Source organism: Aptenodytes patagonicus, chromosome 6 (genome assembly GCF_965638725.1).
Source record: "Aptenodytes patagonicus chromosome 6, bAptPat1.pri.cur, whole genome shotgun sequence".
Classification (NCBI taxonomy): Eukaryota; Metazoa; Chordata; class Aves; order Sphenisciformes; family Spheniscidae; genus Aptenodytes; species Aptenodytes patagonicus.
Window position 1 is genome coordinate 27,775,311 of NC_134954.1, and position 26,579 is coordinate 27,801,889.

Consider the following 26,579-nt stretch of genomic DNA (forward strand, 5'->3'; position numbering starts at 1 on the left):
CCAGTACTCCTCCAAAGTAAAATATCAATGATTTTTTTGTAACAACAGGGTTTGGGTAGGGGGAAATACTCTAAGTATTGACTTAGTTTTATTTAAAAAAAGAAAAAAAAAACACCTTAATACCGATTTTATTTTGTCTCTAATTTTATTTGAGAGAACAATTACTAGCCTGGCAATGTACTTTTCAGCAACGTGGTCTAAGTAAATCCGTGTTCTCAAAACATGCAGAAGTTTAATGTTAGCTCTTTAGTTCCTGGAACCTGAACTATAGTTAGAAGGAATGAGAAAAGCTACAAGTGTGTGTGGTTTTGTGCTTTGTTTTTTTTTGGGTTTTTTTTTTTTTTAAAGGAAGTAACAGCTGTTGCTTTCACATAGCATCCAAAACCCTCCAGCAGCGAGGCAAACTTACAGTACACCAGTGGTAACACAGTGCTGGGAGGCTTCCCAAATTTTGTCAGAACAGATGAGTCTGAAGAGCACGCAAAACATAACGTAGATTGAGTTAAGGGACAGAAACATTCTTACAGCCATGTACCATGGCCTAAAATCCTACCTTCTTCCTTAGTGCTCAGAGAAGGAACTAGTCTGTTTGTGGTATTAATCCAAGAAAATTCATGTCCTTAAAACCCGTGCTCAAGATGTTCAGTTTCAATTCAATCACAAAAACTTCTCTTTTGCAACAATTATCTCTCTTTTTAAGTGAAGAGTTCCCAGCTTCTACCTGGACTAAAGCATGAGCCACTACAATTTACAACATGTGAAGCTCCTAAAATGTCCTCTTTTAGACACCCTGTTAGAAGACAGCATAACAAAACCAGACAAACATTTTAATACGTTTTAGTGGAAGATGCCCAGACAGAACGTGAATTAAGCCATAAATTCCCAAAAATTCCCTCCTCATTTGTTGCATATTTCTTTTACATTGTCTCTTTACTGAAATGCATTGCTTATCATAAGACTTTTCAATACTTGTATCAAACTAATAAACGCCTCCATTTCCTCACTCTAATCTCATCTCAGAAAACCTTAAAACATTTGCCCTCCAGAAATAAAAATCACACTTCTTTACCTATAAAAAGGACATTTTATCTATTAGGCAATACAAGAAGAAACAAAATGAGCTTTCTTCAGTTTCTCACGCTGCCTACCATATGTTTGAGAACTCAGTTTAGTCTGCTCTGGAAACTTGCACAAAAAGCGAGGAGAAACATTTTGCTTCCTCCTGTTTTTTCTTGCCTGTACGCTTCAGGGTGGCTCCCAGACCTCAAAGCTACTAATCAGAAAGAGAATCACAACCTCCCATAGTGCGAAAGTTATCTATCTATACCACAGACTGCTACACAGCACAGAAATCGGAAACACGCTTGTTCAGATACTGAACAAAGTCTGTCCACCGCAGCATAAAGCTTGGTACCAGTTCATTTATCCTGCTTTTCATAGTATAAATTAACCTGACATCTCTTTGCTACTGGAGCTAGACAGCTTCCAATATCCCAGAAAGTTTGGAGAGCTGCTTGCTCTGTTTGCAACTCTGTTGAAATATATACTGCAAACTTGTCTTAAAAAGTTCAAGGCAATGATAAATTGTTATAAAAACTAAAATATTACAGAGAAATTGCTCATAAAAGTAAACAGAAGTTAGACTGAAGTAGTCTAAACAAGAAGTCCTCCTGATGCCACCGAAGGACGCTGCTGAAATCCTGTCTGGTAAACAAACTGAGATCTCAACATACCAAAGCTGGCACACTGGAAATCGCACCTAACTGATGAATGAAATGAGAAAATGGCTTATTCATCCACTCTCCTGCTTTCTGAGGTTTGTAATGTGATGCTTGCAATGAAAAGTCATGTGCAAAGGAAAAAGCGCGCTTTACTGTCAGAGCCCATAAAAGGTGCAGTGCTCCTCCGTTTCACGCCCTCATCTCCCAGGACCACTTTTGATATTACTGTGTCTTCATCCATGCCAGGTGACAACTGAGATGATATTACCACTTCAGCTGATTCCAGCTGAGTCCTCAATGCTGCTTAGAAGGTGGGAGCAAGGCTCCTGCTGTTGCCTCTCCTCACACACATCATCCTTCTCTTATTTTATTTCATCTCCTTCCTAATTCCCATCCGTTCAAAAATACTTTATCTTAGTTGACCAACAGTTTCTCTACTGCACCAATGCCAGCCTGAGACCAGGAGAGGGGCTAAAAGCAGTGTACTATGAAGCTTGATGCTGGTACAAGTCTGACAGGTCTCAAAATAGCTGATCAAACACTCTACACAGCCTATATTTCTTTGCTAGCTGAGACAACAGCAGTTAGACAACCAGCTATACCTGATCATACGAGGTTTTCTGCTTTCCCCAGAATAAAAATCATTAAGAGACCGCTAAACATACTTCTCTTATACCTTCTTCTCTTTCTCAAAAATTCTTTCTAGCTAAAAACAAATAAGTACATTAAAACATAGTACTTCACTTTCCAAACACTTAGCTTTCCGTTCCCCCTTCCCCTGACCTGTATCTTCACAAGGGACAGATTTTTCAGCTAAACAGATGTTAGCTATGATTTGCCTTCAGACACTGCATGTCAAAGTCACAGTACCTATACATCCAACCTATACATCCAACAATTCTATTTGCCCCACAGTGATACCACACCAACGTATTTCAGTCAAACAAGTTGGGCAACCTGTGGGCTCAGAAACAAGTTCACTGAAGTCTTATGGTCTTGTAAGCAAGCAGCTTTATTTTACAGCATTTCTTGGGGAAACAGATGACAGGACCAGAGGAAGGAAAACATATCTTCAAAGAGTTTGTGACTGTGACAAACAAGTAAATTCAGAGGAACTCCATGGCTACAGCAGACTTTGCACTCAAGCTGTGATAACAGTAAGCTTCCATGGTGATTTAACTGTACTTACAGGCATGGTCTTGAGCTAACTACAGCAAAAGATGTGGTTAGAAGAGATTTATATCCTCAGGGCACAGTAAAAGTCTGCCTGCATCTCTTACTGTCACTCTGAAGGACCTGTCCAACAGCTTGTACAGCTCACAGTAGTCTGCTCTCTGTCTTTCAATAGACAAATTCAAAATTAGGTCTGCCTTTACAGAGGAAGCAAGCTCCTCAAAGTCTTATTGGAACTATGATTACTCACATAGTTGTTTTTGCTCCTTGCCCTCAGGACAAGGAAAAAAAACATGCAGCAGCATGCAGCAAAGATGATGATGAAACAAAAAGACATCAATAAGCAACAGAACAAATCAATCCTTGATATCGTAATACCTGGGCTTACTTGGAAAATTTGACACTGTTTAGTTGAAGGTCTTCTGCAGATTAACACACAGGAGGCTTAATAGCTGTAGACAATATCTGTTTATAATCCCTGTTCTTAACATATTTATGTTCACGTAGTACAAGTGGCTGGTTTAGGCTTTTTCCAGCCATGCTGACGCAGGAAGTCACATAAAACAGGACAAATGATTAAGTAGGGACATTGGGATGTGTTCTGCTATATTCAAACAAAAGTAAAATCTAATGCACCCTTTACCTTAGCATCTCTAACACCCTGCTGTAAGCAAGAGTTCCCACTCTAGCACTGAGAAAGTCAATGTCCTAGCTCTTATCTCAGACACCACCACATAGATATTAAAGTCTGACTATTGCATCCTTCCTCCCTTCTCACATAGGACCCCTGCCACAAGTGGTATTAAGAAATCATGAGGTTCATCCAATCTCCAGCAAGACAAATTTCTGAAATTCAGCACCCTGTGTAAGGGAAAAGATCTCAAAAAGCTTATTTTTTTCATAGCAGATTAACAAACTAGATCAGGTCACCTGGTGCTACAGAATGGCCGAGATCTGCTTGATATACTGAACATCAACCCATTTAGAGGGCTTCACCGTTTCCTGTTGTGGCCAAAAGAACCATCTCACGCACACAGCCCAGACCCTCGGTGTCTTAACTCAAGAAGTAAGTGACAGCGTCAGCAGTACTTTGCAAATGGAGGAAGCAGCCCCGCCATGCATAATGAAGCGAGCGCACCGTCCTCATGTACTTTGTCACGGGGGTTTTCGGAACTGGGACCAATGTAGCAAAACGATGATGAGCAGCAGAATAATGATTATGTATGTGTTTGAAAGCAGAGCAAACTAGCCAGCAGAAAAAAATGATCCCTATGAATAACACTTCAGACACCACGTCATGCAGAGATATTTACTATCCTTCACTATGAATACAAGATAAGCAACACTGAGCTAGCAGCATCAGCACTGAGCAAGCCTCCTGCCTCCACGCAGCAGCAACTGTGCTTGCCCATGCTTCAGAGACAACAGGAAGGTGACGGCGGAAGAATAACTAACCTGGTATTTCTAAGCAGAAACATATCACACAACAATCCAGGAGTTATACAGGACTTTAATGGCTACAAAGAAAAATCATGCAGCTATAGTAAAAATAGTACAGAAGAGGGCAACTCCCTATGGGTGGTTCCTAGCCTAAGGCTGAAGGAAATCTTTGCATATTCTCTTACAGTAACAATACAGAGGACCTACAGTTGTAGTTGTAGTTGCAGAATACTGTTACTGCCCCTAAAAATGGCATTATTGTTCCAGAACGAGCCACAGAGGGGTAAAATCTGACTGGGCTAAGGGAATCAGGGTGGAAAGGATTGTTACCTGACCAGGGAGGCAAAGCAAGGCAGATAAAGCTGGGAACAAAGACTAACCAGCCATAAGATCACTGTTTGACCAGACAGAAGGCTAAACATCGCTGTACAGCTACAGAAAGGAAAAATAGCACGGTACAAGATGGGGAAAATTAGGATGTAACCATGAAAAGGATGGGAAGATGCTGAGGGAGGCACACACTGACTGTAGGGGATAACAGTGGGGGCTGCACCTTTCAGAGCACTGAGCTGTGAATATGAGACAATGACTTGTGCCACGTCCAACAGGGCCACTGGAAGGGGGTTTAGGAAAGTGATAATGGGGGAGTGCACAATATGACCGGGAAATATGGCTGTGCAGGGGCCCTCAGGGAAGGCACAGGGAGGTGAGGAGGGGGCCCTAGCAACTCTGGTATGGGGAAAAAAGGGGAGAAAAGGGGAGATGCAGCATCAGGGCGTAGGGAGGGACAAGATGTCCTTAGAGCTCAAATATCAGATAATAGGGCACAGCGGGGGGGGGGGCAGGAGCTCAAATCTGATTTCCATGACTCCAAGAAAATATTACAGGGGGAGAGAGTAAGGACTGAAAGAGGTAAGACAGGGTCTTGTTGAACGTGGGCACACTGATCACTGTTAGGATAGAGAAGCTCCCTTGCAGGTCTGAACCTGGGCACTGGGAAGGAGGTAGTCTAAGCTGGGGAGAGTGAATTGGGAAGGTTCCCACATGGCTTCAGAGTAGCAGTTTGGAGATGGTACCTGCTGGGTGGTTGGGGGCAATTCCAGGAGCCCCTAGGGGCAATTAGGGGGTCGTCAGCAGACCCTGAAGGGCATTTAGGGGGCAGCTGTTGACAGGCACCTGGGAAACAGTTTGTTAATGGGATCCCTGAAGAGCATTTAGGGGTTTGCAAGTCCATGAAAAGCTGTTGGGGGGGTGTTGTTAGCAAGTCTCTGAGGGGCGGTTTGGGGGTCGCCGGCACGTCCCTGAGGGGCGGTTTGGAGGGGGAGGATCTCCGGCAACTCCCTAAGGGGCGGTTGGGGAGGGGGGACGCGGAAATCGCCAAGTCCCCGAGGGGTGGTTTTGGGGGGTCGCCGGCAAGTCCGTGAGGGGCGAGCTGGGGGGATCGCCGGCAGGTCCCGAGGGGGGAGGGGGGGAGGGCGGTGTGGGGGATCGCCGGCAAATCCGAGGAGCGGTGTGTGTGTGAGGTGGTTGCAGGCAGGTCCCTAAGGGGTGGTTGCGGGAGGTGGGGGGGCGTCGCCAGCAAGTCCCTGAGGAGCAGGGGATGTGTGGGGGGGGGAATCGCCGGCAGCTCCCTAAGGGGTGGGCTTGAGGGGGTCCCTGGCAGACCCCCGAGGGAGGGTGGTGGTGGGGGGGGTGTCTTTGGCAACTCCCCGAGGGGTGGGCTGGGGTAGCCGGCGGGCGCTCCCCGCGGCGCAGGCCGTGCCGGGCGGGAGGGGAGGCGGCGGCGGCGCTGAGGGAGACGCGGAGGCAGAGCCGGCCGCAGCGCTGCCGGAGCCCGAGGCCCTGCCCGCGGCCCCCGCCCGCCGCACGCACCTTCTGGCGGATTTGCCCGGACGTAGAGACTTTGCGGATGAGTTTCTGCGGGGAGCCTGGCTCCTGCTCCGGCTCGCTGTCCGACGATTCCTCCGCCGCGGCGGTGGCGGCGGCGACCGCCCCGGCCTGGGGCTGCGCGGCGCCCGCCGCCGCCATGCTGCACGGTGCGGGGCGGTGCGGCCGGCGCCCCCTCCTGCCGCGCGCCGCGCTCTGCAGCCGCCCACCCGCTGCTGCGGCGCCCCCTGCCGGCGGCCGCGTCCCGCGCCCTATGGCGCAGGTGGGAGGGGAACCGCTGAGGCGAGTCGCGGTGGGCCAGGCCACCTTCCCCGGCCCGGCCCGGCCCGGCCCACGGCCACCTCTCTCCACTCGTTGCGAACCGATACGAGCCCTCCCACCCCGAGCATCGTTCACACTGGCCCCTGATCGGTCCAAGCACACCCATAGCTGTTCGGGGCCAGAGAAGAGGTTTTCAGCTCAGACCTCTCTGATGAGGTGAGCCCAAACGCTTGATCTTGACTCCGATTCTTGTGATTGTTTTCAGCACTCCAATTGTTCCACTGGATTTAATAAAATACTGTGGGTAAATCCTAGGGATCCTCCTCCCCCGAGGTAAGACCTGTTGTACTAACCTGCACAAAGAGGTACTTTGCACCTGCTCCATCTTACATACAGACGCACTGCTCCCTCAGCACCAAAGCAGGCTCCCACTGCCAAACACTTTATTTTTCAGTACAGAAACACTCTTGCCTGACTCAGCCTTTCCCCACACCATTCCTCACAGGCTCTGTTAACATGAGGAAACTCGGCCCTGAAGCACTTGTTTCTCTAGTGCCCCATTAGCTGCAGCTACGGGACAGTACGGAGTGTTTCAGCTGGGATTTCATGAAGATGTTGTCTTAGAGGTCTTTTCCAACCTCAATGATTCTATGATTCTATGTATGAGGGGAAAGCATTTGTCACCAAACCAGGCCCATCAGCAGGCAGCTAAAGCACAGAGGCCACATATTTGATAAAAGCTATATTCAAAAGCAGAAGTTTCAGAGATGCTATCGCTACCAGAGCACATCCCTCTCCTGGAGCTGGCAGGCTTCCTATAAATGGAGTCCCACCACATCAAAGGCACAGGGTCAGGAAATTGGATCGCTCTCTCCCAGCTGTAAACGTGACTAGCAGGCTGCAGGTCTGACTTGGTGGAAGATCAACGTAACATCAGAACCAGAAGAAAGGAAAGATAAAAGGCAAACAGTTCCAGCTAGAGACCTCTTTTCTGCTGACAGAGGTCAGCATCTGCTGACTGAAGGGCAGAGGAATAGGAGCTGAAGGAACCAGCAGAAAGCACTCGCTCTCTGAGCAAATGAGCAAACATCCAGCATGGGCTAAACAGCCAATGTCTGAAAGTGCTTTCCTAAGCCCCGGCAAAAGAACAGCTTTAATAACCATTTTGACCCCTCCCCACTGCACAGCACAGTGCACTGTGATTTTGTTACACAGCTTACAGAAGTTATCACTGCAGATGAATTTGACAGAATTTGGCAGTGACAGAAGCACCTCACATGGTTGACATATAAGAAAAAAGAAAAAAAAAAAAGGAACCAGGCCTCTAAGTTTGCTAGTCCCATACTTACAGGTCCAGCGGCCAGGAACACTGAAGGAAACACCTCTGTGGAAGAAGCTGCACTTTGAAGCAAGACTGGAAGACTGTACCCCCTCCTCCTCTTAGTGTCTTTAAAGGAATTCCCAAATATCAGCTCTCTGAGACCAGCATATTTGCTACCAGCAATTTGCTCAACCTTACTGTATTAGTCTGTTCTTCTCAAGCCACCAAAAAATTAGTAGTAAAAATACCAGGGCAATCATTAGAAAAGCCTTCCCAGAAATCCAGGTGCAAATGCCTAACCCTCCCCCAAACCCAAAGTTGAAATCACACAGAAATTACACTGACCACAAACACCTGAAAACAGCCACAGGGTTTCTTTAGCAGCAAAGCACACAATGCTTAGAAAGAGCAGAGCAAACATACTGCCTCTTGCAATTTCACCTAAGGTGAGACAGCTGTGACTAATTGAGCCAAACACACTGACAGGTGGTATTAGGTGAGAGCACTGATGGAACTGTGAAATCAGCTGTGGTCTTAATTCACTGCTTTCAGCATCTTAATCAAGACCAGTTTACAAAAGCAAAACAGAAGGCAGCTTTCCTTTTAATGCAACCTATTTGTAAGTGTTAGAGGCCACATATGAAACTGGTTAAAGCCTTTGGACCATCTGTCAAAAGTAGGGCTTGTAACCATCATGGTGTCAATAAAAACAAACAAACAAACAAACAAACAAGCCTCTGCTCAAAAAATAAGGCCTGTATATAGAACAATTCTGCAGAAATGCCAGAGCACAGCCCACGCTTTCTCCAAAGTAGGCTGCTTTGGCTTGTTACAGTTATCAATAGTAACCTAAGCCAGAGAGTGGGCAAGCTCGGTTTGCACAGCCTCTGCACTCTGAAGCGGGATGGAAGTGCAACACACTTATAACAGGCTTTCACCAGGAGTCCCATGGCCACTGGGAGGAAACAGACATCTCAAAAATGTCTCCCTCATTTTCTTTCCTGTTAAAAGCACATCTTTGTTAACTAAAATAGAATTGCGAAGCTCTTAGTTCCATTTTCTGGTGTGTAGAGTGGGAAACATAAGTTTATATTAATAAATGTAGGCTCTGCATTCAGACTTTCCAGGAGAGTTGAAACCAGGAGACATTGAAAAGCAGATTTAGAACAAAAACAAGAAAAAGAAAGCACCAGTCATTTTACATGCAAAATGTAATTAGCTGATGCAACTCACTGCAGCCAAAATATAAGTGAGATTCAGGAAACGATTAGACATTTACATGGATAATGAGAATATCCAGACCAACAAGAGAGAACAAAGTTTGCAGAATACAATCTCATTTCTTAGAGCATAAACCGACCTCTGGCAGATGGATGTTGGAAAAGGCTCCTCAGGGCAGGCTGCCCCATAATTTCCTCTTTAATTTTACTGCACCCTCTTTTGAAGCACTGTTGCATACAGGAAACTAGATTAAATATAGGATCAGTCTGGACTAGCAGTTGTTTGGGCTTGTATATAGGGAGCTTTGTTAAGGAATTCATGGACAGTGTACATTTCTCTCATCTTGAATAATGTGGTTGTTAAGAATATTGCTAGAAAGCTAACACTATCTCAGCATTATAGCTGCTGTGGAAGATGACTTGCAAGACATTTAATGGTATGGAAAGTAGATGTAAGCTATACAGGGAGACAGTGCAAGCACTGAGAATATTCACTAGGTGAGTTTGGTAAAGCATAAATGCAAAAGCAACCAAAATGCAAAAGCAACCAAAAGGAAATAAAATCAGTTTTGTATAGTCTGCTGAGAAACTTCAGTGAATCACCAAAGGCTGCAAGCCAGCCTTTCAGACTAGGACTTGGTTCACTAGCATTTCAAAGTCAGAGACTCTTTGACACCGAGTAAGTCTAGGCAGGCTGCACAAACCATCATTTAAGCTCTCAGCAGTGGTGAAAGCAACCAACCTTTTTATTAGGTAGCCCTGAAAGCAGAAGTCATGGCATGGCAGCCTTCCTGTCCTCCTCTGGTAGCTGAGTAAGCATCAGGTTTTGAGTTTGCTACATTCTTCTAGAGCTGAAACTTTTAATAAGCAATAGAGAATCACGATTTTATGGCCATTGATCTCAGGGTTGATCTCTGGAAGACCATGTATGCACTGAGAACATGCAGTTTACTAGAAACCTAGGTCCTAAATTTCTAATTGATGCCACACTACATAGCTTCTCTAGCAGCTTGTTCTTTTAGTCACTCATCAGGTGAGGACGTATTCTTGTCTTCATCATCAAGCACATCTTTTAGCTGTTGACGAGCAAACTCTTCAAATACCAGCTCTGCTTCACTGAAATGGAAGAAACACAGGTCTTTCAAAATGATGTTAGCAATTTTTTTTATACCAGCAGACTAAAGGCAACACATAGGAGGAAGAAGAGAAGCCCAGAGCAGACTCTGGTAATGTTTCCATTGTCTGCAAAGGGATTTGGATCACATTCCCACAGACACCATCTTCATTGGTGGTATTCTAGCTAGTATGAAAAGCAGTTGATTGAGCAAGTCAGGACACAAACCGAGGAGGTTTTCATCTGTACCGAATCATGTCCATTCCAGCTAAATATTTATCAGCTAGCTGAATAGTCTGCAGCCTGAAAGGGTCTTTGTCTAGAAATAAAATGTGAAACCTTTCATCCTTATTCCTTCTGTACTAAAATAGGGGCACATGGTCAAACCTATTGAGTTCCTGAAACTTAGAGCTACAGAGCATCAGCTGACTACAAACACATCCCTCCCTCCAACTGTGAGGCAAAACATGTTCTCTTAAACTAGTTTCATATGGTCAGTCATTGCTGTTCAACTGATAGCAGTAATTTGTCAAGCCACAGCAACTTACTCACTTTGGATTTAAGCTCGTACTCTGTGAACCCTGTGGATTTTTGTACAATTTTGAAGAGTTTTCAAAGAGTCAATGCACAACTGCAGCTAGAATGTGAAATATCATTAAAGGAAACTTACTTATCCTTCCCTGCAGTCATCAGCATGCAGTAAAGGAGGAAAAAAGACACACCAAGTAGTTAGAACAGGGGATGTTAAAACCAGCAAAAATTTATAAACTGACAAGACAAAACAGTGACAAGCGGTAGGATTTGCAGCAATACAAGGAGAATTCCAGAAAGTCTCAAAATGTGCATACATGCACCTGATGAAGCAAAACTTGATCTCCCAAATGGAAAAGCACTCTAGCAATGCTGCCCAAGACATCAGAAGGGCTCAGAAACAAAGACAGATTTTCCCACTTATGCTTGCTAGTGGTCACAGCTGTGGGAGACATCTGTGCACACACTTCTACTCAGAGATGACAGTGCTTGCGTGACATGATGTTAGTCTTAATTGGTCTGTCACTGTAATTTAAGTAGTGAGCTGATAAGAAGACTATGTTCTTATTCAAAACACATGAAGGTATTAAAATCAAACAAGGTCAGAATACAGAAAGGCCTAGGTGGTCTCTCATAGATAGTTTATGCACTTGAGGCAATACTCCTGATTTCATCGTTGCCTAAATATAATCCTGAGACCTTTGGCACTTGTGTTTCTTCAATGGGATCTTTGCTAACCACACCATAATGAATCCTGCTTGCTAGCAGGATTCCTTGGAAGCTGTTTCAGCACAGTCTAAAATAAGCAGAACAGACTCTATTGCAGTGATGAAATGGGGGCATGGATTTTTTTGTTCTCACAGTTACTTTAGCAAGTAACAGTTGCTTCACTGGCTTACTTCTCATGAGTTTAAGTCAGGAAGCAAAGCGCACCTAGGCCATTCTTCTACAGAAGTTGTCAGGGATCTGGGATGCTTCACTGACTGGATAACTCGCTACCTGGAGAATTCCCACCCACAACGCAACCCTGAAATCAAGAGCAACAAATGGCAACTAGCACTGCTGGAAAAGTCAGCATTAAAAATGTGCCAAATGGGGCCACTCTAGCAAAAATGCCTCAAAGGATGGATCATGTAAAGACATGCATGATGGTGTCTATCCAGGCTCAGAAAGGATGGTTTCCTCTACTCACAGAAGCCAAGACGAAGTCTGGAAAGTCTCAGGGCATACATGCTTGATTGAAATGGATTTAAAATGAAATATTTAGAACTTTAAAAATTTCCAACACATAAAGCATCATTGTCATTTCATTTTTCCTCCAATTTTTATTCTTTAAACAGTCTGTTCTCTTTCCCCTCTTTGAAGTACATTGATTACTATGGAAACAGGGACATCAGTGATGTGGGTGAAGCTAAGTGATACCCACCAATGCGGTTTGAAGCCAATTTAACAAAATGGGTTGAGGGGGGAAAATAGGTATTGTTTCAGTTGGGCATATACTTTACTGTCAGATAAATGCTTACTGAATCAATACATAGGTAGTGTGGCAGTAGAGTAATGCTTATCATATACCTCAGATGTAAGATTACATTCAAAGATGCACTACTTTACCTTCAGGCTACTATACTAACATGTAGCTTGTTAAATGGCTACATTAGCACCCTAGCAGGAGTTAGGCCCACTCCACATAGTTATCTTGCTGTCCTGTGGCTTATTTAACATTACAACATTGAAAAATTCTCAGGAACCTGAAAATGGGTAGACTTTTTCTTTTTTTAACTGGCATCCCAGCAATTGTTTTGAGGGTTGGGATGAGAGAGGGCTGTGTTCAAGGATCAACGAGGCTCCAAAATGTCATCATACTCTCTGCAGAGGGTTTTCTGTAAGCTTTTATTATGCAGCCACAGAAATGATTCCATATAATTAAAGTTGTGGCATATGGTAATTTTCATTATAAGCTTGCTTTTAACCTCTCTTAACTTTAGGGGGGGGGCAGGGGGGAAGGGAGTAGGCTGTGTTATTTTTCAAGACGTTAAAGTGCTTAAAAAATTCACTAATTTCTGAAAGTTACAATACCAATACAGGGCAAGTATAGCTTTAATATTAAAGGGACGAAGCATTTATGGGTTTCTTGAAACCAGCCCTTTTGTGCAAGTTTAACAAGGGAGCAGATAAATGACCATTTATTGAACAACAGCCAAAACAAAGGCCAGTGTCCAAGACATAGGCCCACAAAATGTAAAACATCAGGAGAAGGGCAGGAAAACCCCAGACCAAAGAACTCACACTGAGACCACAGCCTTGAGGAAAAACCCAGCAGGAGCTTCTGGGCTAACTGCTGACTGGGAAAGGTCTTGGAAGCATGAAGAGACAAAGCCCAGTTTGAATCTATCTTTAAAAGAAACAGATCTCTATCCATTTTTGTCAACAGGTGGAAAAGACAGACTGCCAATGAGACAGGAGCTGCTTTGCCTAAAAATAACCACCTGTGAACCACATAGGTCCAAAACCAGTTGCAAAACCAGCACACATGAAACATGCAAATGCTGGCCTACAAGAAGTCCAAGGCAAGGAAGCTATAAACAAACATGGGAAAGGAAAGGTAGTAAGCTGTACCTTTTCTGTCTCCTCCAGACACAGAAAAGAGAGAGCAATCTGCAATAGCCATGCACTCTGACAGACCTGCTTTTTACTGAGTGATGAATGCTTCAGAGCTCGCTCACAGACAAATAAAAAGGGCAAAGCAATCTGCTGTGAAATAAAGCACACAGCAGTTGATCACACTTGCCCCAGTTTGGCCCTAAAAAAAATTAAACGGTGTTCTTGAGAAGCTTATCTTTCTGAGGTTCTCGACACTCAAATCAGCCCTGCATGATTAAATATACTGATGCTACACATTTTATTTACTTTTGCCATAAATCACCTTGGCTAGAGAAGGGAAAAGGATATTACTCCACTGCAAGGAATAAATCATAGTATGTGGCATTTTTTAATCCCACTTTAGCTTTGACTCTATAAGATGGTTGCTTTGACTTCTTCCCTTTCTCCCAGCTGTGTCTTAAAATGAAGTGACAGTCAAGTAAGCAGGGAGATGCAATAGGCAAACTAGTTACTACTGACTCATCAGTAAAAACAAAAGGGAACAGAAAAAGAAGATAAGGAGTGATCTCAAAATTCCCTGTGCATGCACCTTTCCCTACACCTACTGCAGAGGCTGCCGAACAAGCCAACAAAGAAAAATTCCATCTTGTGGGGCCTTTGAGAGTCTAAACACTGTTTGTTGAAGCTTCATTTCTGCAATTAAGTCTTGATTTGCTTGATTCCAAATTAGATGTTATTTCACTCATGAAATGCATCTTATTTCTCAGAGTTTATGAACTAAGCTGGTAGAATAAAAATTTAAAAAGCATGAACTCACAATTGGGACGATTAGGCACAGGACATGGAAAACTACCAGCCAATAAAGCCAGAAAGAGTTTTAGTTTACCAGCTTTATATGGAAGACCGTTTTATTCCCTGTAATGAGCTCAGACACCACATTCCAGCACGGTTTTCAAGTCAGCTATGAAGGCTTCAGAGGAATTTTCTGTTGTGTTACAGTATCTTTTTTTAAGAGAAAGCATTTACTTCTCGAGTTAACCATTTCTAGGGCTTTCCCATGGGATAAGCTCCTGAAACTACCTGTATTTTTTTCAATTTGTAAGAAACTCACAATTTCCATCTGTAGAAAATACATGAACCATAGCTGTCTTCTGACAGCAAGCTCCTAAAAAACTTTGATGTAGCAAACAATACGTGGGCTGTGCCTTTGGTAAGAGGATGTGTTGGGGGAAGCGATCTGAGAAATATTGCAGTTCTCCATTTCCCTTGTAAAGTCTTCTGCCCACATCCTTTTGAGCTTACTATATAAAGGAGTGTATCAGCCATCCTTTGAAATGATCTTAGAAGGGAGAACTGACTTCCATTTTTCCTCATATTACAAATGCTTCTGCCAGAATTATCTGTCTGAAGCATAACTAATAAAAAGGGGGTTGCGGCATTGTTAATACCAAAAAATGTCATGTAAAAAAATTCACACCATTCTAAAAATGGCCTAAGCCTTTGGATGATTCTTTGAAGTTTTCAAGCTTTTCTCGGTATCCATGAAAGCTCCAGATTTTGCAGCCCTGAGCTGCCCCACCAGCACCTCTGCCCTGCGAGGCTCCCCACGGACACTAGATGGCCCTCACCAGCCACCGCTCCTGGGGCCGCTAGTGTCAGTCCTAGCCCCTCACCCAGTTCCTGGGCAGAGGGGTAGCTGCAGGAAGATCTGACGGAAATGCTTCCGTATGTACAAGCTACCAGAAGAGACAGAAGACCCTTGCCAAAGCGGCTCTCCCACAATAAGTCACCCATTTGAGATTGTGATCAAGCGTGCAGCAATGTCAGTGTTTTGCTGGCAGAGCTTCGCTGGCCTGCAGCGTGAAAGGGAAACCCACAGCATGGGCACAGCTATGCCAACAAAAGCATTTGCTTCACAGCAGGTTCTCCAAGGTAATCCAACATTAGTAGTCCTATGGACCAACCCTGAGGACCCGATTTCCATCTCACAGGCCAGCTGGAGGCAGCTGTGGGCCGCATGCTGCTGTGGGGTGTCCTGTGCTACTCTTCGGTGATGTGGCTGTCTCCTGTGGGACCACAGCAGAAAGGGGGTGAGAGGGGAATAGGCCTTGTGGATTTGTCCTGAAGGCGCGCTTCCTAGACTCATTGCACTACTCTGATGGGGGTGTAACATGCACAAAAAACTCCTATGAGCATGTTCTGTGTCTGTGCTGAGAGGCCCTGCTGGCATAGCTCACAGCAGGGGTTTTCCCAGTCAAAATGAGAGTTTCCTATGGTGCAATTCTCAAAAAGGAATGAAGAAACCTACCTTTGCCCACTCCAGCACATCCATAATTAGCAAATACTGTTTCCCAACCAGAGCAACTGAGTGTGGAGAGGATCACCAATCTCTCTTGTCATCACTCACATTTGATTCCTCCAACAATTCTACACAGTAAGGACTGAAGTCACCCCTCTCTAATGCTTCCGATATAGAACATGGCATCTATCTTGGGATAACTCCTTTCATAGCCTCCTCCACCTTCTTCCTGCGGTCATGTTCTTAGGTATAGCAGCTTTAGGTAAGTTTGGGCCCAAAGAAAAAAGAAAGAGAAAAGCAGTGCAGAAGCAGCCATGGATTTTTGTTTGAAGCCCATGCAACTTTGTCTAAATACAGAGGGCAGGACAAGATGACTCATCTACAACAGCTCCAACATCAAAAAGCTGGCATAGTGTTTTGTGTTCAATAGCTTCTTCAGATGCTGTACAGGAGCTTCTGATTTAGTGCAAGCACCTTGCAGTTTCTTCATGTTCACCATTAGAGAACAGAGCCAGCCAGGGCCTGAGGAAGTGGGAGGAGAACACAGATGCTCAAGACAGCCTGCAGTTTTGGCATCTGATCCCAAGCCTTGACACGCCTGGGGAAGGCTAGCTCCTTACACAGCTTTAAAGTTCCCATACTTCCATTTACTGACCTGACTCTGAAGAGACATTCCTTTCTGAACCCACTGAACATGAAGGCCACATCACAGACACCACGGCCAATGCCACATCAAGATAACGGGGATTCTAAAATTATGAACAGTTTTATCACCTCTTAACTTTGCTTAAAAGTATTCTGCTTTTTACAATGCTCATGTGTCTTAGGTGTTTTCTGTGACAGATTCTTGTTTGCTATATTGGAATCCGGCTGGGAATTGCTGACAGCTTCATTCAGGACATTTTGCACAGTAGTCCTGAGATTTATCTGTGCAGTCCTTCCTCAAGCCCCTGTGCTTTGAGTTGTGATTCCATGGTTGAAAGAAAAAGGGAACATGACCCATTTCCACCTTCTCCCATCTTAGCATCCCTTCTTCTCCCTGTTATTTTGTGCCTTGAGGTTGAGATAGATAGATATACACATACACACATGCATATACACACACACAGAGCAGCCCCCATACTGGAGTCTTGTAGACTCTAAAGGCTTCCTGTAGAACAAATCCCTATAAGCTTTGCAATGGTAAGATTTCACGTGAGTCTGTTAATGAAGAAAGGCAAAAAACAGGCATAACTGACCTGCTGGTTTCTTTTCCTCAGGTTTGGGGTGCATGAGACGAAATGGCAGCTCTGTGCCCACTTCACTTTGGGGAGAAGAGAGAATGCATCAGATCCACAGCTCTGTTCATGCCTGGTTTAGTCCCCTTCCCACCTCAGGCCAGCCCAAGCCCTGAACTCCAGCTTCACGCACTCTTTCATCTTTTTCTAATCATAATTTTCCCCTCAAAGAGAGTTAAACTCTGATTTCTCCACCAATATCCCAGGCATATCCACTTTGATAAACTAGGTTTATTATGTGCTGAATGTACTTGCATGTACACAAAATCAGAGCTATTTTTGTAATTGCTTCATTTTCACAGCTGAATGCAGACTTTTATTTCTATCGGCTTAAGGGATAGTTATTTTTTTTTTTAGGGAGGCAGGAAAGGGAATAGGAAAGAGAGTAAAAAGGCAAATTAACAACTACAACTGAATAGTCTGAAGAGAAAGATATTTACCTGGAGGTGAGATCTCCCAGCATGCTACAGAAGAAAATAAGGAGAAAAACCACAAGCCTATTTAGTGCCTTTCCATTCTGATGCTCTACCAAATGCTGTTTTATTGGTGGACTATTGATATCACCTTACTTATATACTCTTCTCTACTTGCCACAAGTGTAACATAAAAATAAACTTGTTTTTAAAAAAGGTAATTTTCATTTTTCACGTCCTTCCCATGGAGAAAGAGTTTTAAGTTTTTGAACCCCTGACCAAGTCTTGGGCATGGCTCCTTTTCTGAGAGCCAAAGGACATGGGCAATTGGAGGACCACAGAAGGCAGCAGTCATTTTATCACGCTTTAGGCAAATCATTGACTCATTTTTATACTAGAAAGAAGGATAGATGAATGACATAAAAATGCAAACAGTGACTATCACCAACAGTTATCCTTGTCCTCTTTTGCACTGTGTGCTCACATTGATGACATCAGCTTCATCCAGAAAGCTGGCTCAGTACAGAACCTGAGCTATAGTATTTATGACCCTCAGGGCAGATGTCTCTACCTTCTGCTCTAGGAGAACAAGAATGCCAACATAAAGGCCCACACAAAGTTTCACCTCAGTTCTCACAAAATAAGTTATGACTTGGAACAAAAAATTGCAATGCAAACTAGAGGTTCATACTTCAGCCGTAAAGTCATATGGTATCTAAGGAAGGTAATCCAACCCCTCTGGCTCAGGACATGTTCTTTGGATAGGCCAAGACTGATTTCCAGGCAGTTTATGCTTTAGAGGGAGCCTGATGTCCTACAACATGTGTCCTTTCTCTTAGGGTGGACTGTCCTGCCCTCTCCCCACTCGTCAATGAAGTACACACACTCCCCTCTCAACTCTGCAGATGTAGCAAAAAGTCTGTTATTCTTACCCTGGAACAGTGAGCTTCACTTTGACCTTGTAGGAAACCAGAATGCCCATCACTGTCTTGTCTATTCCATCCTTAATACTACCAGAGAAAACAGACAGCAGTGTTAGGCAGCGTAGCAACAGAGCAACAATATATGGCTAGGGCAAGAACTAGGTGAACATTCTATTCTCCTGAAACTGACAGAGCAGACAAGCCTCAGGGACAGCTAATACCTCTTCAGATCTGTGATCACCCTGAATGAATATGATAGGCTAAGTCATGCAACTTAGATCTACCCATCTGGACGCACATTTACAGGTACAAACTCCTGATATGAGTGTCTCCTCCGTCCTCCCCTCTTCTTTATAACACTCCACTAGCTAAGACCATTTAAAACCCTACTCACATGGTACTAGAAGCCAGGTTGGTGTCCTCATCCTTTAGCTTTCCATCCAGAGCTATTTCCCGGGTCTCCCGGTTATTTGCTAGCAAGGGCAAAAGTGTCAGTGTCTTGGTCAGGCTGCTGTTTGGCTGCACCTTTTCACTGAAAATAAGCAGCAGGTGAGAGAAGGAAAATGACACACTCTGGTTTGTGTCACACACCCAACCAAGAGAATTTCAAAACAGATTACAAAGCCATCCAAAAGATGTGGAATTTATCTGTCCAAAATTAGTTGTCTACAATGCAGATGTCTACATCTAACCTAGGCAGAAAAATTCCTTTTATAATCAGCAGAGAGGAACAAACATGAACATGAGCCAGCAGGGTGCCCAGGTGGCCAAGAAGGCCAATGGCATCCTGGCCTGCATCAGAAATAGTGTGGCCAGCAGGAGTAGGGAAGTGATTGTGCCCCTGTACTCGGCACTGGTGAGGCCGCACCTCAAACACTGTGTTCAGTTTTGGGCCCCTCACTACAAGAAGGATGTTGAGGTGTTAGAGCGTTTCCAGAGAAGGGCAACGAGGCTGGTGAGAGGTCTGGAGAACAAGTCTTATGAGGAGTGGCTGAGGGAACTGGGGTTGTTCAGCCTGGAGAAGAGGAGGCTCAGGGGAGACCTTATCGTGTTCTACAACTACCTGAAAGGAGGTTGTAGCGAGGTGGGTGTCGGTCTCTTCTCCCAAGTAACAAGCGATAGGACAAGAGGAAATGGCCTCAAGTTGCACCAGGGGAGGTTTAGATTGGACATGAGGAAAAATTTCTTTACTGAAAGAGTGGTTCAACATTGGAAGAGGCTGCCCAGGGAAGCGGTTGAGTCACCATCCCTGGAAGTATTTAAAAGACGTGTAGATGAGGTGCTTAGGGACATGGTTTAAGTGGGCATGTTGGTGTTGGGTTGACGGTTGGACTCGATGATCTTAGAGGTCTTTTCCAACCTTAATGATTCTATGATTCTAAACACTTGCAGAAAATTATTAATTTCACATTAAGGCAGACTTCTAAAGTAGGTCAAACTATGCTGCAGACCTCTAAATTTGGACAAAATAAATCCTACTTTGGAAGACCAGTACTCAATGGAAAACATGTTCCTGAGCTACAGAGCAAAAAAACAGAAAAATAAGATGCCTAGGTGTGTCCAACCCTTCTCACAAAGCAAAGTTCAATGCTGCAGTGCCAATGCAGTGCAATGCAAAAGAGCAAGTGGTTCTCCACACTGTCAATAGGCTCGAGGTTTTCATGGGCTTTCCAAGGTCAGAAGAAACCAAATGAAATGGTATGAAACCAAATGAAATGGTATGAAAGAGACTGACCTCAAGCTAGAGCATCCATGACTTCCACTCAAACAGCAGCATCTTTCAGAAAAATGTTGCATCTCTATTTAAAGATTTCAAGCAATGGGGAGCCTTCTGCAGCCCCTGCTAAGTTTTTCTAGTAGGTAATTACTCTTCAAACAAAACCCCTCTTCTGCAACCTCCCTCTGTTCTCTGAGAAAAGGCACAGGGTACCTGCTGGCTATGAGAAAAGGAGACCAGCTGCATCCAGAGAGTACAGGTGGTGTGTGTGTCGGGGGGGAACACATGAGGTGAGAGCAGAGAACACTAACAGCAGGCAACTGCAAGACTATAGCTAGGAGTACCTCCCATTACTGAGGAAGAGGGTAATTAAAAGAGTGTGAAGGAGCAAGAAGGGATAATCAGAGCATTCACTCACTGTGCTTCCTCAGCAGCTACCACTTTTGTATAGTAGTCACTGGAGTACAAAACCACATTGGCAACCTGCTCCACTGAGTGAGAAAGGAGAAAGCGGACAATCAGTTGTGCATATGCATCAGAAACAACATAGCTCCCCCCCACCCTGCCCTGAGTCTCAGGAATGGAAAACATGATGGACAGCAGGAAAACCCATCCATTTAGAGCCTGAAGGGACCACCAGGTCAGACAGCCTGACCTGGATAGAGATGAACAGCACACAAATGGCCAAAGACTATCTTCCCTGAAATGCATCCAGCCTTGATTTGGAGATGACAAAAAGTCAATAATCCACGGTTTCCCCTGTGAGCCTGCTCTTTCCATTATAAAGATCTCCCTCCTCTTCTCTAAGCATGTCCGTTTCTATATCTGGTCACTGGTATCTCTTGTGTATCTACAGCCAATGCATTTGCATTCAGGAGACACCATCATCAAGCAGACTGGATACCAAACTGCAGTCAAGAGCCTGTGATAATAAATGGCTTATATTCTCCAATCAAACACCAAAAAACCCATAGGGTAATTCTGACTGAAACACTGATGAGGAAAGAATCTGGGGATTGACAAGGTCTTTTTAAGCCTGACAGAGGCATGTCAGCCTAAAAATATTTGGGAATCACTAGACAGTGCATCCAAGACCAGCACTGAATTGGCTTATTAAAGAAATATAGAGTTTTGTAAAAACCTCAGCAACTTCATTCCTTCCTTGCCTTCCCTTCTCTTTCTCATCCTTTGTGTCTCAGACTGTCTTCCACAGGTCCAAGTGCAATGGGGCTTGCGGGATGAAAACATGCAGTGCCACAAATAAAACACAGGCACAGTACTGAAACTGCTCTGAAACTCAGCCCCTGCCCTCAGCTTCCTCAGGAGGCATTACACTGTCGCTGGCAGAGCAGCTGTTTCTAACATGGCCAGATGTTTCTGAAACCCCAGGCCAAATGGTATGCAACCTAGGCACATTTACAGTTAGCAGGAGCATCACATTGACAGGGGAGCCCTTCCCACCAGCCTCCCAAAAGAGGTGGATTTTTCCCCACAGCACCTGCCTTGCCCACTGCAGATGCCAGACCCTTTCTGTTTACTAGAGGGGACATGCTGGCGCCTGAAATTAAGCCACACAAGTAACCATGAGAGTCAGGAAAAAGGCTGCAGTATTTCACTTGATGAACAGCAAAGAAACAGCAATAGACAGGGTGGAGGGACAAATTCCTGACTTGTCCCACGCTGCCTGCTTAAGCTGTTGCAAGCACTAAATTCTGGCTCCCTTTCAGCCCTCCCACCATTCAGTCTTCTAGCCCTCAAAGAATCCCAAGCAACAGTAAAAACATACCCTGGACTTTGACCTTCTTCACTGTTTTCTCTGTGCTGTTGTTGATGGTGATAGTGACTGGAATGGGCTCACCATGGTAGTACACCTAGAAGGAATTTGATGCTCAGAAATCCAGCCAGGAGGCTTCTCTCAAGCCCTAAACCCCTCTAGTCCCCCCAGATTAAATCTCCTCACAGAGGCCAGATAAGGCAAGATGACCCTTCCCAATGACTCATGACCCTTCCTTCAATAACTTACGTAGCCTCCAATGATCTTCTAATGGGGTCTCAGCCTCCCCTAACACTAGCTACTGACAGAACATTAGAGCCCTTGAGTGCTGGGCCAAGTCAGTCTCAGCTGAGACCATCTGAGTAACACACAAAGTAGCTGCTTTGGGCAGCAAAATGCATATTGGCATGCCAATACTATGATGTCCACAGCCCCGGGGCAAACTCCTCACCTCTTTACTGAGGGAAGCTTTCAAGTATAATGGCTTGGTGGACATGAAGAACTGCCAGGTGGTCTCCGCACAAGGTTGGGGTCCTGGCTCTTCTGGAGCATATTGCACCTTACGGATCAGCAGACGTGCAGAGTTCCTGGGAAGCAGTAGAGGATGACATGGTGGTAGTTTGTGCTTGGCAGAGGCAGGAGTTCTGCATTCACATGTGCTTACACCCAAGAAGCCCAATGACAAGTGGGGCAAATCTGAACCATCAACCAAGGTGCATTACTGAACCACCCACCGCCTTTAAGAAGGGCAAAACTGAAGACAGACATACACATTCTGTTACCTCTTACGAATTCTCTCTTCCACATTCTCTGCTGAGAAAGCTTTCACCTCAAAGTCCACCCCACAGCTCTGCCAGAGAGAGAGAAGACAGCTGTGAAACCAGTGTCAGAAGCCAAGAACATCTGCAGATGTTTAAATATCTCTCTATACACCAGAAATTGACAGATTTCTGCCAGCTGCAAATTATTCTGGCCTCCTACCATTATAATAGAGATCCCTGCCAACTGGTGTGGCAGCATCCACCTGTTCCAGGATGCTTCTGATAAATGAGGCTTAGTTCCCAGCCTTTGACAGATGACATCCCTACTCCTAAAAGGCTTTCTGTGGGAGCAGTGCTGTAGAGGTCACAGCATGCTACAGGTTATAAGACTGATCAGCCTGCAAAGCTCTCCAGTCTGCCTTGGGTTTCTGAACTGAATTTCTGAATGGCTTTGTAATGCCAATACCTGACTTAGGGTCAACCTTCTTACTTCCCAATGTCTAAGGGGTGATCAGGCCAAGCTGACTTTTGTTTTAATGGGTTTATACTGCCATGGGACATCTGTGTGAGTCCCAGATAACTCTCTACAGAGCAATATGGGAATTTTTGCTAGAATATCATTCCTTGGAAAAAAACACAGCTTATCCTTGTGTTGTATCCTACGACCTGCTCCACCTTGCCCGGTTGTTAGTCTAGCTCAGCAGTTCAGAGAAGCGTCCAGTGAAGTATAAAAGGAATATTTTAAATTGTGTCAGAAACCTTGCAGAACATCTCATTATCTGGTGACTTTTACTCCAGGGTTTGTTTTGTTTACACATATGTGCAAGCCAGCCCTTCTCTGCATTTGTTTTAATTTAGAAGCAGGTCTTAACACACGCTACTTACAGCGATCTATGAGATTTTAGTTTTAGGCGCTCAGTCTCCTTTTCTCTCATGCAGCCTGACAGCTACAATCATTTTATGTGCAGCCAACGCACAAATCATGTGGTACCCTTAAGGAAACTACAAGCATTGCAGATTTAGTAGTTTTGCTGCTATTTGACTGGATTCCCTTTCTTATTCTGAGGACTTAAATTCCAAGTCCGTGACACACACTTGTAGCTCTTAAGTCAGGTTCCTGACATTTGTGGCATAACACAGTAAACCCCAGTATCACATTATTCTACTCTCAAGCTAGCCAAATAAATTCACATGACTTTTTCCATATGACTTTCCTCAACCATGATAAGCACAAGTGTCCCATTGGTCTCACCTTATTAACATCACGAGGTGCAGGCTGCAGAGAGACTGAACAAGGCAGATGATCTGGAAACTGTGGGAGGAAGAAGAGAAAAATACCCCAAAGCAATATTACAAAGATTTCCAACTCTTCAACACTCTAATTAACATATTGCTCACAAAAGGCACAAAGCAATCCTGAAGACAACAGGTCACTCACTGTAATGTAGTAACCCTTTGAAGTTCTGGCTTAGATAGGGGCCTTAATATACTGGGCCTTATACTTGCCTTGTATGAACAAATTCCTTTCTTCCAAAAATACTTTAATAGCCAAGGAAGGAGAAAAAAAAAAAAAAAAAGGAGAGAAAAAGTAAAACAAGTCCAGGCACATGAAGCACCTGGTCTAAAAATCAAACAGAGCCCTAGAGGCACAGCTTAGAGTAGCAGCTGGAACATCTGGCTCCCCATCCAAGATAATCAATACAGCTCACAGCAGTGCTACTCACTGTTCACATGATGCTTGAAGCAAAGCATCTCTGTGTCAGAAACACAACTAAGGCCATGAAGACCATCCAGCCACCAACCAGCATCCATTCACTCCTGGCCTGGGCAGGGCCAGCAACTCCAGACATCAACTGGGAAGGCTGCAGAGTAGCTCATGGAGACTGAGTGCTAACACCCCATTAGAGACTCCAACAGTTTGAAGATCACTAGATTGTATTTGAGTGGTTAATAACATTACGACAGGTACCAACCCATTTAGCAGAATCATTCAAAGACTTATTTGTTGCTATATCAGAGCATGTAGTTTTCAAACCTGGATCTTCCTAGGGAATGCTAAGGCAGACATGTCACTGACAGTACTGGAAGCATATCCTGTCAGAATCAGAATTTGGCCATGAGCTGTTATTTGTTGACAACATCTGGTAAAGAGCTTTTCATCTGCTTGTTTGATCCATAAAATATTTAAAGAGAAAGGATTTGGCACTTCCTCTGTGAGCACTGGGGCAATGGTATAAAGTATTCCAGCCCCTCAGGAATGGGGAAGACAAGGATATATGGGGCTGTTGCTAGCATAAAGCCATTGCATGTTTCCTTGCCTTTTCAAGGAAAGTACTTTTCACATGCAGTTAGGATCTTCTTGCACTTTACCACTTAGGACGGTAAGAAAAAAAAAATTGGTACATTGTCTGTCACTCAAAATTGGAACTTTGCATAACATGAATTCACTATTAATCCCTGTCTTCAGTCCATCGCCAGGTCTCAGCAACCTGGTAATAACAGACAAGGAGAAGAGGCTCAGAGGCTCTTATGAGATACTTACTGTAAAGAAAAAGGGATAAGCATTTTTCCCCAACTTCTTCAGCAGAGATTCCTGCAAGCGGGAGAGAGACTCTGGCTTGTCAACAGGTGGGTACAGTTGGACCCTAGAGAAGAACAGGTCCCGTCGGAAGGTAAGGCCAATCACATCAATGTCTTCCTGGCCATACCGGAAAGCACAGGTCAGGGACACGTACACTGGAAAGAAGCACATGATGGGTAAAGCATGCAGCAGGCTAACAATGCAGCCAGGTGGGATGTAAAATCCTCCTGCACTATAGAGTCAGGGAAACCTATTTCAACACTGTTGTATAACCTGGTAAGTATTCATACCATATGTAAGAACATACATTATGTTGAGTAAGAAGCCCGTTCACTGGGGAAGAGTATTACATTTGTACCCTTAAAACAATAAAAAAAGGTTCTATCTCAGCATCTCACTTCAAAAGACGACTAACAATCTTTGAAACATATGTTGCGTAAAACCTCAAACCTTTTTTCCCCTTGATAAGTGCAGGATCCACCAATACAACACCATCTGAAAGAAAGGAAAAAATAAAAAAGATTAACAGAGGATAATCAGGGTTGAGAGAGCAGGAAGGGCAGCACGTATCCTTGTGGACTTACCTACAGGTTCCACATTCCCTATGTTGTCAATGAAGTCCCGCTTTCCCAGGTAGATGGTCAGCTGTAGGGAGAAGATGACCATGGTTGAACTACAAAGTGTTGATGGTTGTGTGTTGGGGGTGGGGTGGGGACACAGCAGAGAGCTATAAATCTTGTAGAGATCGGAACAATTCCATTTTAAATGGGATATTTTTTTTTTTTCCAGCAAACATGCAATCCCCACCAGACTCAACAGGATTATTCACATGCTTCAGGACATCAGAATTGAAAACCTGATGTAGACCAACTCCTAAAAGCACAACATAAATACTTGTGCATGGGACAAAGAACTATAGATTTAAAGATTTTTGGTGCCATCAGGTTGGAAAGACAATGAATCAGCTTTGTTTTAAACATTTACCAGCAGAAGTACAACTCAAGACGGAGAGGCGAGTTGCCTTCCCTTGTATTATAATATATGAGAAGCTTGCCCTATAAACTCTGTTTACATCATCTCCTCAAACTTAGCGCTAAATACAGTTCATGGTCCTTCTTCAGAAAAAAAAATTAAGGGGACAGGAAAGAGCTTTCTAGTAAGTCTCCAGTGTGACTACAAGTAAAACTCATAGCTATATAAAATACCTATATAAATCCATTATTATGGTACTTACAGATTTGTCACGGGTGCTTTTTCTGAAGATAACTTGTCTGTGAGGAGAACTAGCATTCTTCCCACTTGTCCCCATCTTTTGAGACTCAGGGCAGCTCATGGTCAAAGATGGGTATGTGACTGTGGGTGAGTGAAGCTTTTCTGCCCCAAAAGGTCCTGGGAAAGATGTCAGAAAAAAAATAGGTGGATGAGATAAAAGCAGAAATATACTTGGTGGGTAAAGCACTCTACTCCCATGTATAATTTACCAAAGACTATTTCAATAGATACTCAGGCACAGCACAGAAGGTGGGTTTCTTTTCATTTTAGCAGTTCCTCGTTAAAAAAAAACC

The 26,579-nt window shown here is 44.2% G+C and overlaps 2 protein-coding genes across 5 annotated transcripts in view; both read right to left on the reverse strand.

Moving 5' to 3' along the window:
- The window catches only part of DGKD (diacylglycerol kinase delta), a 64,350-nt gene extending 58,020 nt beyond the window's left edge, over positions 1-6,330 (reverse strand). For 2 of the 3 annotated variants that reach the window (XM_076341676.1, XM_076341678.1), the window contains exon 1: positions 6,207-6,253. The gene's annotated coding sequence lies outside the window, so the exon portion shown is untranslated. Of the gene's footprint in view, positions 1-6,206 lie in introns of all 3 variants that reach the window. The other variant, XM_076341674.1, reaches the window with a different exon arrangement.
- Positions 6,331-9,599: 3,269 nt separating this feature from the next.
- Positions 9,600-26,397, reverse strand: SAG (S-antigen visual arrestin). 2 transcript variants are annotated; one of them, XM_076341681.1, is made up of 15 exons: positions 26,249-26,397; positions 25,599-25,659; positions 25,465-25,509; positions 24,976-25,169; positions 23,686-23,745; positions 22,455-22,522; positions 22,124-22,259; positions 21,685-21,769; positions 20,317-20,389; positions 18,576-18,713; positions 18,191-18,268; positions 17,286-17,309; positions 16,807-16,871; positions 10,808-10,817; positions 9,600-10,139 (listed from the first exon to the last, which is right to left on the reverse strand). In XM_076341681.1, exons 1-15 carry the CDS (start codon positions 26,345-26,347, stop codon positions 10,046-10,048), a joined length of 1,230 nt encoding a protein of 409 aa, XP_076197796.1. In that variant the 5' UTR covers positions 26,348-26,397; the 3' UTR covers positions 9,600-10,045. The 2 variants fall into 2 exon arrangements, with proteins under 2 accessions (XP_076197796.1, XP_076197795.1); XM_076341680.1 differs by lacking the exons at positions 9,600-10,139; positions 10,808-10,817 and adding an exon at positions 11,857-11,906.
- Between the last annotated feature and the right edge of the window lie 182 nt (positions 26,398-26,579).